The 13,460-nt window shown below is 32.7% G+C and overlaps 1 protein-coding gene across 1 annotated transcript; it reads right to left on the bottom strand.

Moving 5' to 3' along the window:
* Nucleotides 1-4,596: 4,596 nt before the first annotated feature.
* LOC142629056 (uncharacterized) lies at nt 4,597-6,243 on the bottom strand. Its single transcript, XM_075803063.1, has one exon. It carries the CDS (start codon nt 6,108-6,110, stop codon nt 5,313-5,315), a length of 798 nt encoding a protein of 265 aa, XP_075659178.1. The 5' UTR covers nt 6,111-6,243; the 3' UTR covers nt 4,597-5,312.
* Nucleotides 6,244-13,460: the final 7,217 nt, after the last annotated feature.

Raw genomic sequence — 13,460 nt, 5'->3', positions numbered from 1 at the left:
TAAAAGGCTGATGTGACAAACTCTTATCGGGTTGTATAGAACAAGAATTTACACAATATTCTTACTAAATTTGGACTCATAAAATTATATGGGGTTTTATTGTAAAAGAGATGCTACGTCCACAACATTTTTACAACATTTTCACAACAAATCACAGGTGGTTAGTTATCATTGGTTCAAATTTGAATCTAACACTAAAATGACTTTTTTGCCCCAGCAATAGTAACCAGTAACAACCTGCTACTTAGGATTTGTTGTGAAAATATTGTGGACATATCATTTCTCTTATTATAATGTACTTTTCCCTACAAATTTTCATTTTGGGTAAGCATTCCTTTTAAATAAAAGCATAATTTTTGCTGTGTTCAAATGCATTGAACGAGACACATAAGTGAAAAATGATCATTTTTTTGACTGGATGCAAACCAAACTCTCTTGATTAAATATTTTAAAATATAATTGGGAAAAAAAACAAAGAAAAGGAGAGAAAATTATAATGCTTTTTAGAGCACATAGAGTGGTGTTATATTATATAATTTTTAAATGAAAGCATAATTTTTGCTGTGTTCTATTACATTGAACTAGACACATAAGTGATATATGATCATTTTTTTGACCAGATGCAAACCAAACTTTCTTGACTAAATATTTTAAAATATAATTGAGAAAAAAAAAAAAGAGAAAAAGAGAGAAAACTATAAGAGCATTCTCATCAGTTGTTTTATAAAAAATGTCATTTTGATACACGAAAAGCTTACTTTATTATTTTATCACATCATTTTATAATATTACATTCATAAGATATTTTATCCTTCAATTATATACATTAAAATAATATTTACTACACATTAAAATAATATATTAACTTCTCTCTATCATCATCATCAACAACAACAACCCACACCCACATATCAACCTTCACAGCCCACAACCACCGGCCACCCCCACAGATCAACCATCGACCACTAATCTCAGTCACTACTACCAAAAAAAAAAAACTACAACATTAACCACCACAACCAATATTGGCAGCAGCGTTGGTGAGACCCATCCACAACCACAAATCTCACACCCATAACTCAAGCTCACACCCACAACCCACAACCCGATCTAAGACCATCCCAAATCTCAAACCCATCCCAAATCTCACACCCACAACCCGATCAACCCACCACCATCAACCAAAATCAGCCAACCACCAACAATCAAAACAACCAACCATCAAGAGAGAGAGAGAGAGATTGGCGAGGTGAGGCGGAGTAGAGTGAGGACGAGAGAGGAAAAGAGTAAGAGAGAAAAAAAAATGAGAGTGAAAAAGAAATAGGAAGCAACAGGAGAGATTGAGACCAGAGAGGAGAGAGGTTGCAGACGGAGAGAGAGAGAGATATGTGCTGGGAGGAGAGAGAAAAGTAAATAAAATAAGTAAATAAAATTTTGGCATTAATGTTTGTACCATCTCATATTTGAGACAGTACTGTAGCAATGTGATAAAATATTTGAAATTTGAAATATTTGATGAGAATTGATTTTTAGTGTTTGGCGTGCACATCTTATGATAGTACCCTAATGCTTTTTAGAGCATATAGAGTAGTGTTATATATATATATATATATATATATATATATATATTTTTTATGAACGTGTTATATTATAGAATTGTACCCTTTTTTTATGATATATAAAATTGTACCTTTAGAGGTTGATTATTTTATTAGAGCACGCACGACGCAACTCACTTGTGTCTTGTCCTTTACATATTTACTTATAGAGTAGCTTTCGAGAATCCGAGTCAGCTCTAACAAAGACATACTTTTACATTTTATTTCAGAATCAAGGAACATGCCCAGGCAATAATGTAAAAGAATCGGTTCATAAAGTGTAATGCTACGAAACACAAAATTTGACTACATTTTTCATCAGTTGAGTTGTAAGGTTTTGCTCGTTTTTATCTGAGATCATTGCTAACATCTTTTTTTTTTTTTTCTTTTTTTCCTTACTACTAATAATTTGTCACGTCAACAAGTATCAAACTATTTGTAAAATTATTTGTGTTCTTAGGCTTTTTCGTTCATAAATGGAAAAAAAAAAATCTTTTCATAAAGATTAAAGAACCTGGCGATAATTTAAAAAAAAAAAGATTTGTTGATATTCTTTCCATGTATATCTAGCATTTTTATCCGCAAAACATAAAAAATTTGGCACATACTGATGTGACAGATTATTTGTGGAGGGTAAAAAAAAATGATATTAATGGTAGATCCAAATGAGAATCAGTGAAACCTTGCCAACTCAAAGTGTGAAAAAAGTGATCAAATTTTTTGTATGTAGCAGTACAGAACAACTTTTTTTTTTTCTTTTTTTTTCTTTTTTTTTTTTTGAAATTCTATAGTTGGGAAATGTAGGTGTCTTTATTGAAAATGACAAAATTTAGCTACAATCCGTCCGTAGACATCTTTTTATTGAATATGAATTTGGCAAATCCACCATTGAATAACATTTTCTTGTTTATATTTTTCATATTTGCAGAATTTCAAAATCAAAGATCAATAGCTATTTCATTAATCAAATGTTTGAATTTTAAATTTTTATAATATAAAATTATGTATAAAAAATAAATTTATGAATCAAACAATAAGTAATATCTGATTAGTACAAAATTTAATATGCATGTTAAAAATATAAAAATCATGCAATTTAAAGGTTATATTTTAAAAATATGTAATCATGCTAATTTCTTTAGTGGGAACTGTAGCCATTGGTTACAACTAAGTTTGTAATTGAAATTTGTCCTATTAAAAATACCATAAGATGTTAATTGATTTATAATATATTTGTTTTTCACAAAAACTCCATCTTGTTGATCATCTATCATAACATTATTATGATAGTAAGTTGTGATTGAATTAATATAATTTTTACACATACCAGTTTATGATGCAATTTTTATCATACACCAATCAAAAGAAATTACATTAATAATTGTGAAATTAGGACATCTTTTGTCTATAGACTTATTGCATAAAATATTTTATTTTCTTTATAAAGCTTAACAACACTATTAGCAACAGAACACTTTTATTAAGTCACTAGTGTAAGCATCCAGATTCCAGGCAAAACAAACCCCATTTAAAAATTGACATGCATGATAGTTAGTACGCCAAGAATCGTACGTTTGCACCTGTGGCATTATGGTCAAATACAGATTATTCCATGCAATTACGCAAATCCTCTTTGTCAACTGAACCAGATAAAAAAAAAATTATATGTAGAGAGAAAAACACCAAAATACCAAATCGAGTCATACTTTTTTTTTCCCAATAATTAATTAAGCACCTAATTGATTGTTATGGACTGTAGTTAAAAGATCTGAGAATTCTTATCACTTCCACCTACTTTTCTTTCAGTCTAATACTATATGGTAATATGGACATGAACCATATGGTCGTTGATTTGTAACATGGCTAATCACTCTCTGAAATTGATTGAAAATTTTGAACTTTTGTCACAACTTCATCATCATCTATAAGACCTCTTTAATCTTTAGGCTGAATCAGATACAAAAATGTGAAGTCAACAATAATTATTATCAGCCATATATTAACTTCGTTGCAAGCAATGACCAGGCACCAAACCAAGACACTTCTTTTGTTTCTTCTCCAAAGAAAATAATAATAAAAAATCAAACTAAGATACTTTTGTTTAGCAGCCGATGATATTATCACAAATTACGTAATGGGCATATTAATCCTTTAAGAAAAATGGTAATAATCAATTTTATTTTAATGTATTATATACTTTCTAAATGATGAAACTAGAATATTATAACGCTTTGTTGTCAATGCAGTAACTTCATATAAACAATTTTGAATCGTGAAATAAAAATATTGTTATTTCATTTTTTATACTTATTTAAAATCAAATTAGTTAAAATTTTATTAGAGTTCAATATAAATATGAAGAAAGATTATTTATCTCACTGTTTTTGTGGAGTATACCTAATATTTTGTTTTGATTCTTTTCTATAATTAACTCAATTCAAATCATTTTGATATTTATAAGAACGTAAGAAAGAGTGGAAGAAATATATTCCAACAACTCTAATTTGAAAATATTTTTCTATGAGATGTTCATCCAATTATAGATTTTAGTCATTTTATTAACAAATTAATATTGTTAATTGAGTGATAAATGAAGTACAAACTTAGGACGGACAATGAATTTAAACATATAGATATGTCCAATTTATAACTAACTCCCCTTTATTTATAGGCATTCAAGTGATAGCCGTTTGTTGTAAAGTAAATTAACTTTGAGAGACCAAATCCAATCTGCCCCAAATTTCAAAGAGAAGAAAGAAAATTATAATTTGTCCTTATAACATTAAAGTGATTTCCTTGAAATTAGTGGAAAATTACTTGTAAATTAGTGAAAGGAGCCACAATGTTGGATTTTTTTTTAAAAAAAAAAATTTGATAATTATATCGAGAGTGCGAAGATAAATCTTGATGTTTCCGTTTGAAACACATAGAGGCGCCAGTTAAGCTACTAAACACTTGCCTTAAATTAAGGTAGATTTTAAGGCACATACAAAAGAGAAATTGTAACATCAGGCAATCTCAGTTGATTTATGAAAATGCAAGTAGTAACTTAAAACAAACATCAAACTGACACAAAATATTAAGTAACAATTCCAAGGAACTTCATAAAATTACATCATTTTAATAAACCTAAAAGAAGCCAAATGACAGAATGACCCCCATGAAATTCAATCGAAGTCCAGTGCAAGCCCAAGAGATCATCTTTGTCATTTTTCAAAGACACCCATGAACACAAGGGCTATTTTCACTTCTTCCCCTTCCTACCAATAACAAACCCTTCAATGCATCGGCTCTCCTCACTGACACAAATCACTCCATGTAGTGCCACCAAGAGCTGAAATGACCATTATACCCTCAAACATTTCCAAAACAAAACCAAAAAAAAAAAAAAAAAGAATTTGCTAGGGCACACCTTTACATTCCGACCTTCAATTCTAAAAATACATGAAAAAGCCTAAATTCCCACCCAGTACAATAAATCTAAGAAAGGCACAAAATTTTTCACAAGCTTCTTTTCATAAAGAGGTCTCTTAATCAATTTCATAACAAAAATGGCGTAATATTCTTCCAAATTATGAGTTATGACTTATAAGGTGTGAAAAATTTTGTGTTTTTTTTTTTTTTTTTTAAAACCCTGAATAAAAACCAAAATTTTAAAAATAATAAAAAGAAAATAATTCGGAAATGTATAGGTGGGACATTAAAAAAAAATGATTACTTTCCTCTAGAACTTAGAAGAGAGTTGAGCCTTTGCAGACGTAGCTGTTGCTTAAACCTATTGATGAAATCATCAGCCTTAGCATCCACCTCTTCGTCGAACCCAAGCGACGCCGTTTCCATCTTCCTTTCCTGCGCCGTTTTCTCGCTCGCCGATTTCGTCATCTTCTCGCCCCGCTTTACCAAAACACCACCAGCCTTGTCGGACTTGCTCCTCCTCACCAAATGGTCATGACCCGGATCCGAAATTTCGTCTTCCGATTCGTCTGTGTCAGTTTCGGGTTCTGGAGTGGCCGAGTCGGACCGGTACAGAACCGATATAGACTTGAGCCGTTCGAGAAGGGAAGGAGTTCTGGCGATTTGGGTCGGAGGATCCGGGTTAGCATGCTCTTCCGATTCGTCTGTGTCAGTTTCGGGTTCTGGAGTGGCCGAGTCGGACCGGTACAGAACCGATAGAGACTTGAGCCGTTCGAGAAGGGAAGGGGTTCTGGCGATTTGGGTCGGAGGATCCGGGTTAACATGCTCGGGTTCGGAGTGCTGGAGGGTAGGATATTCGGAGAGCACTGGTGGTTCTGGGTTGATGGGTTGGTCGAACTTGTAGAGCGAAAAGTTGAAGGACGTGACTCGTTCTAACACAGAGGGTACTCGTACCAGTTGTTGCTGTTGATGTTGGGGTGGTTTTCTGTGAGAGGTGAAACGAGAGGTGAGAATGATGGTGATGATGGTGAGGTTGACGAAAACGAAAAGCGAAGAGGGTGTGAACCAGCTCGCCATGAAAGCCCACATAGTGCTCATCGCTCACTTCTTCTTCTATACTTTGCTTTGGACTTTGGTTTTAACGCAGAGAGAAAGAGAGAGAGACAGAGAAAGATTATTTTGGCAGAAAGGAACGAGAAAAATTATGAGAGATCTTGTGGTTTTGTTTCAGCTAAAAGGCAGCTATTTATGTTTATAGTCCAGAGCCTGTGATTTTTTTGTTGGGTTTAAGTTGTTTTCAATACTTTTTTTACTTGTTCTCAAGAAAAAAATAAAAAATACTTTTCTAACATATGTGCTGGGAAAATGTGGCTGCTGTCATCCAGTAACAGTGGATTGCTGCGAAAATGGCGCATTTCATGACCGTAGCGGGTACAGTAAAAGTTGCGTCCTAATTAAAAAATTGCCACCTCACTCACTAATTAAATAAAAAATTAAAATTAAAATTTATTATTACTTGTTATTATATATTTAAAACAATTAAATAAATAAAATTAAAAAAATATTTGAAGTAAGTTAAACTCATTTTTATTTATTTATATAAATTTGGATTGTCATTTTGTTCATTTTTATTATTTTGATAATGTTAACAAGCACATGTGGTGCTTGTTAACATTTTCTTTTTTGTGTTTTACTTAAAAAGAAAAGAAAAAAAAATTCACTAATACTTGCCATTGTATATTTAAAATAATCAAATAGACAAAATTAAAAAAGTATTAGAAGTAAGTCAAACTCGTATTTATTTATTTATATAAATTTTGAGTGTCATTTTGTTCAGTTTTATTATTTTGATATTGTTAACAAGCACAGTGGTGCTTGTTAAAATTTTTTCTTTTATGTGTCTTATTTAAAAAAAAGGAATTTTTTTTTTAAATTATCAAGAGACAAAAAAAAAATTGTCAATCAGCATTTTTTTTTGTGTGTATTACTTTTTATATAAAAAAAAATTGTCAAAAAAGATATATAAAAAAAAAAATACTAAAAACTGTCAAAAGTTACCCAAAACACTAGTTGCCATTAACTGTGTTGTTAACGGCACCAACACAACCCTTATTATTTAATTGCCAACACTACTCATATTATTTAATTGTATAATGTGACATGTGATGTTCATTCTTCTATTTAATAACGTTTTAGGACAGCTCTAAGCAAAATGATAAAAAAAAAAGAAGATAAAAGATAAAAATAAGGACAGATTGATAAAGCTGTTTACATTTATTATTAAATACGAGAAAGAGTGGGGTACTGTCTCTTGACTTAAACAGATGAAAGTCTTTGGTTTCCCCTACCTAAAAATGGGAATCAAAGTTTAACCTGTACAACAAGATAAGGGACAGTGACGTTTTTTATTTTGATAAGATTAACAAAAATATTTTAGAAAACTATATAAAAATTAAAAAGACAGCAAAATTTATACCCTGTTTTATATTAGGTCTTAAGTTTTTGATTATGTCAATTAAAAGTTTAAATTTATGAAACCGTTTCAATTTAAGGCATCGGTCCAATTCTGCGATTTATTTTTGTTCTTTTGAATTTGAGCAATAATACAGTAGATAAATAACAAACTATTGATTAAACTTTATTTTTTCATCTTTCTAAAACAGAAATAAAAAAGAAAAATAAATAAATAAATAAATAAATTTCATCTATGACTTCTTTGCAAATCAATATTATTGAGGGTAAAGAGAAGCTATGTTTAAAGAGGGAGAAAACGGTTGTTGCACAATTTAAATTGATTACCTGTGTGAAACACAACGTTTTATCAACATCTTCCCTTTTTCTCTATATTATTACTTATACATAATAACGTAAATGAATGGTGTAGATAAATAGGGACTTCAAATTGAAATTATTTTATAAGTTTAGAATTTTAACTAACAAAATATAAAAATATTGAGACCTAATATGAAAATAAGGTATAAATTTTGAGTATTTTTATGTGACTTCCCCTTATATTCTATACCAAAAAGACAATCAAAGTAGTTTGGAGTAAAAAATGCTTGTTTATATGTACTTTTAATCCTATGACATATTTTTTAACTAAATAAAATTTAAAAACAATTTCTTAAATGCTATACTTTAAGTTTTCTAATTAAAAACAAGGCGTAAATGCACTTTTAGTTTATACATTTTTACACTTTTTTTCATTTTAGTCCCTACATTTTATTTTTACCGCTTTTAGTCCCTAAACCAATTAACGTGTGTTATTTTAGTCCTTTCCGTCGATTAACCGACGGATATAGCTGAGGTGGCAGCCGAAAGAATTAAAATATTATAAAAAATGTCACATCACTCATGACACATCAGCCTCTATTTTTTTTTTTATATAAATAATTTGTCAATTTTAACTAAATAAAAAATGAAAATTTAAAAACACAAACTCAAATTTAAAAACACAAGAACACAAACTCAGAAAATCAGACCCAATAACACGAATTCAAAATTAAACGCATTGAATCAACTTCCTTTCCCACTTAAAAATCAAATCAATAATGCAATAAAATTTGAGAAGAGAACAAAGATCAATGCAGAAAATCGATCAGTTTTTCTCGTTCTTCTCCAAAGATTCATAGCCAAAATCATAAAATCAAAGAAAACTCAGAAATCTCAGACACTCAAAAACCCATAAACCCAAAAACTCAAACAAAACCCAATTTCTTTCATAAAAAAAAATTATGATTTTTGGGGTAGCAAATAGAGAGAGAGAGAGACACACACACACACAGAGGCATTACCTTCTCGAATCGCAGAAGAGAAGATCTCGACGACGATGGGGAAGCAACCAGTGAGGATGAAGGCGATGGTGTACGCACTCTCACCGTTCCAGCAAAAGGTGACGCCTGACCTTTGGAAAGACATTCCAGGCAAGATCCACCACAAGGTCTCCGAGAATTGGCACAGTGTTGTCCTTCTCCTTGCTCCTCTCGTCGACACGTTCTTGTAATTTCTCACTTTTACCCCTCCCTCTTTCTTTTTTTTAAATTTTTATACTATATAATCTGATGATAAGAAGAAAATCAATAGGCTGGATGCTTCGGACTTGAAATGACTACTTGCTCTTTCGATGGCCTGAAAAAGAAAGAAAGACAATCAAAGGTGACCGGGGTTGCCGGTCAAGAACTCTCCAATGGCAAAGTTAGTTTTCCTCTCTGTATTCTTGGAGTTCCAACTTTTTAGGAAATGTAAAAACGTATCTTTGTTTGGTCTGAATGGGCGTTTATATAGTGTCCTAAAGACAGTTATCAAACTTTTAACCTCCCCTGAATTTGAGGAGGTGTGAGGATTCAGGGAGAACTTCTTCAACGGTTTAGAAGTTACATTTTTCCTCACAAAATGGTCACTGGAAGTTATGCGTGTGATACAGAGTTGTTATATTCACTTAGGAATTTTTCCCTAAGTGTCATGGGCTCATCCAGGGAACCTCCAGTTAGGCGCATCTTGCTTCCAAGCGGTCTCGTTTCCCTTCTGGGCGATTTCCCAGGACGAGGTTGATGGTTTTCTTTGGACGACATGGCATGATGTGGCAAAACTTTGTCCATCCGTAGCTTTGCCCACACACCTTACCGCGTGGACGGCCTTATCCTGGACAAGCTTCTTACAACCTCTGCCTACCTAGTCTTGTCTTGGACGACCTCCATGGACGAAATTGGAGTTGTATTTTTTATACCCCATCACTATCAATCTTAAAGTTTCACTTTCTTGTTATTTGTTGATTTTGACCCTTCAATTCGATCAAAATAAAGTCAGATTTGTATTAGATTAGAGAAATCTGTTACGATTCGGGGTCTTTAGGGTTTCGATTTAGAAGAAACACTATGATTTGGGGGAGAATTCGAGCTATAATCAGTAGCATATAAGGACTTTTGCTTTGGTGATGTAGTTCTGGATTGGTGGTTTTGTATTGTATTTTGTATATTTGGAATCTGTATTGGTGCAATTTTGTGGTTCGCATAGTGGTATTGTTGCTAGCTTTTGGTGTTGACCATGGGACGGGGACGATGGACGAGGGTTTGAGGTTTCTAGTTTCTAGTTTCTAGTCTACTCCCCTTGTTTGGATTGTTTTTGGGTTTCTGGGTTTTTGAGTGTTTGAGATTTTTGGGTTTTCTTTGATTTTATGATTTTGGCTATGAATCTTTGGGGAAGCACGAGAAAAACTAATGGGTTTTCAGCATGGGTCTTTTAGCATTAGTCTTTGTTCTCTTCTCAAATTTTATTGCATTATTAATTTGATTTTAAGTGGGAAAGGAAGTTGATTCAATGGGTTTAATTTTGAATTCGTGTTCTTGGATCTGATTTTCTAGGTTTGTGTTCTTGTGTTTTTTAAATTTGAGTTTGTGTTTTTAAATTTTTTTTTTAGTTAAAATTGACAAATTATTTATAAAAAAAGAAGAAGAAGAAGATGCTGATGTGTCATGGGTGATGTGACATTTTTTATAATATTTTAATTCCTCCAGCTTCCACCTCAGCTATTTCCGTCAATTGACCGACGAAAATGACGAAAATAACTCGCGTTAATTGGTTTAAGGACTAAAAGTGGTAAAAATAAAATATAGGGACCAAAATGAAAAAAGTGCAAAAATGTAGAGACTAAAAGTGCATTTACGCCTAAAAACAAATAGACATATGGGAGTCAAAAACAGTTAAAACAGGCTAAAAAGTCCTAGCCCTAGAGCTTCAATTGTCACAATTAATTTGTAAAAACAAGAGAGTAATCTATAATAGGAAGGCTGAACAAACAGACACATGTGGGGGGGTCAAAAGCACTTAGAACAAGCTAAAAAGTCCTAGCCCTAGAGCTTCCATTGTCACAGCTAATTAGTAAAAACAAGAGAGTAATTTACAATGGGAAGACTGAACAGATGTAATCAGGAATTAGACTAAACTCTATTGAATTTATTTACTGGAATACACTTAATTTTGATGAGGTTTACAACACTTTTACGAGTAAAGACGCTATTAAGGCTTAAGCTCTCGTTTCTCTCAAAATTTTCCAATCCCCATTTTGTGTAGGGGAAGGTCCTCTTTATACTCTCAGTTCACCTCCCTTCCTTCCAGGTAGTGGATTATCATGTTGGATGTCAGACTGTGCTTGTCCTATCATGCATTTTTCTCATTCCCGTTCATGTTGAAAGAAGACTTTTGAGGTGTACAGTACTATTTAGGTTGGTCATTCACCATTTAATGCAATTTGTATTGGGCAAGAACACACAATTAATGTCAAAGTCACTATTACATTGGGTTGCGGGACACCCTTTCTGGATCTTTGGCTTGTTTTTTGGGTAATGTCTTCCTCCTCGATCGGTAGTCCTTGAGTGAGGTGTTACCTTGGCAATATGGTCTCATTAGCTTACCTTGGCAAAAGGATCCTAGTTTAGTCTTTTGCTTTCATGTTTGCTCAATACTTTCTTTGCTGAAGTTGGGTCAGGCCCAACTCCTCGAATCGCTACTCTGACCCAACTTCTTTGGCTCATAACTTACTTAAAGGAATCACCCCCTTAAACACCTTATTATTATTATTATTATTATTATTATTATTAGATGACGGGATCACAATAAAATAATATACTAGTAATTAAATGTTAAAGTTCATACCTTATCGATGTGGGATGACTCAACAACACCGAGCACCTTTTTAATTTTTGATAAACAATACTATCTAAGACACACACACGTATAGGGGAAAGAGGATGAGACGAGAGAATACACTCATACACAACACATACACATGTGGGTGTCTTAGATAGTATCGTTTATTGAAAAAAAAATGTTAAAGTTGACAAAGCATTTACAATGAAGGGTCATATTTATTCATTGAGGTTTACTGTCAAATCTCAACATGAGTTGTTAAGAAAGGTAAGAGCAAGACTTAGGTGCAGTTCTTTCAGTTCCCCTTTTAAGATTGTGCCATGTAAATTTTTTTTTTCATGGGATGAAAGTGTATTTTTTAATTAAGTAGTCACATTATTGAATCTTTAGATGTGAACCTAAAGAATAGCACCTAAGGTACCGTACCTAAGTTTTGTCTGAAAGATAAATATTGATGGTGCAAACACAATGATAATGGAAATATCACAAAGAAAAACTGAATAATACTTCTGAATTATATTAATTTAAAGAGAGAAAATACACAACACTATTTGGATTGAGGCGCAGCACTCACTCTCTTTAAGGAGATTCAAGCCCTTGGTTGGCTAAACTTTATAACCGGTACAGGCCGTCTCTGACTTGTCTTCCCCAGAATACAACAGCCCAACAAGTGTCGTATGGCTAGAACAACATTTGCACTAAGTGTTCAAACCCAAAACTCCACCAGAAAGAACACCTTTCCTTGCCAAGAACCTTTTTTTTTTTTTTTTTTAAGTGTATATTCCAGTAACTTGGATTAGGTCTAAATGAGTCTATTTATAGGCTCAACGGGCCTCATGAAATTACTACCCAAATTAATCTGATGTAGTGAGTGTTACAAGATTAATTGTTGGATATTAATCTGATGGATCGGAGTTACACAATTAATGATGAGATAAAGAGTTTCTGAAGAATAAAAAGGCCCAAACGAATAGTCCATTAAGTGGGTTAATGGCTCTTCATTTTCCATGATAAAAATGGAGTATTAATTCGAGTCAATTATTCACCAACGAATATAGTAATTACTCTGAATGAGCTGTCAAGTAGGAGGATCCAAGAGGCTGATTTATTTCCATTTTTGATACCTCCACCCTTCATCTCTCCCTTGCGCACATATCTGACCCAATATCTGAGACAATTCATGTTAGCCCATTAATTACCACAATTAAAAAGAATAAAATAGTCTCTCTCATTTTCAATGTGGGATTAAATATTTTCACTAACTCCTCATCTTCCATATTCACTCCCATATTTTTACATTTATGTTGTAACATTAATTATTTAATATTAAAATGCTCCAAAAATTCTCCACTCATTTTAGTATTAAATTTTAGTTAAAGAGAGATTACTAGGCAAAGATGGGTCACAATGCATCATGAAGGTGTGCTCTGCATTGAACCTTCACTTAGTAAAGCAACGATCTCAACTCCAGAGTCGTAGTGGTCTCCGACTTGAACTAGGACTGCTCTAGGGAAATGAAGCGTCACTGCTTACACATAATAACCCAGGTGTTGACATGAGCTTTTATAGCTAGCACTTTACGGCCGTGTGTTGATCCTAGTTTCATGAGTGTATTTGAGATTAAGTCCAAATCTCATAGGGAGCGGCCCCACCCTCCACTCACATAGGTGAAATTTTGTTAAGGGTGCTCCTGTAATTCTGACACTCCACTCATATGAGTTACGAATTTCATTAAGAGTTTTTTACTCAACCTCTCCACATTACAGGATAAATGCACTCACATCATAGGGATGAACAATTAAA

This window comes from Castanea sativa, chromosome 1, assembly GCF_040712315.1.
Source record: "Castanea sativa cultivar Marrone di Chiusa Pesio chromosome 1, ASM4071231v1".
In the NCBI taxonomy this organism is placed as follows: domain Eukaryota; kingdom Viridiplantae; phylum Streptophyta; class Magnoliopsida; order Fagales; family Fagaceae; genus Castanea; species Castanea sativa.
This window is presented reverse-complemented; position numbering and strand designations above follow the sequence as displayed.

Excerpts from the sequence above, each read along its gene's own strand:
- LOC142629056 (XM_075803063.1), bottom strand. The coding sequence starts at position 6,110 with ATGAGCACTATGTGGGCTTTCATGGCGAGCTGGTTCACACCCTCTTCG.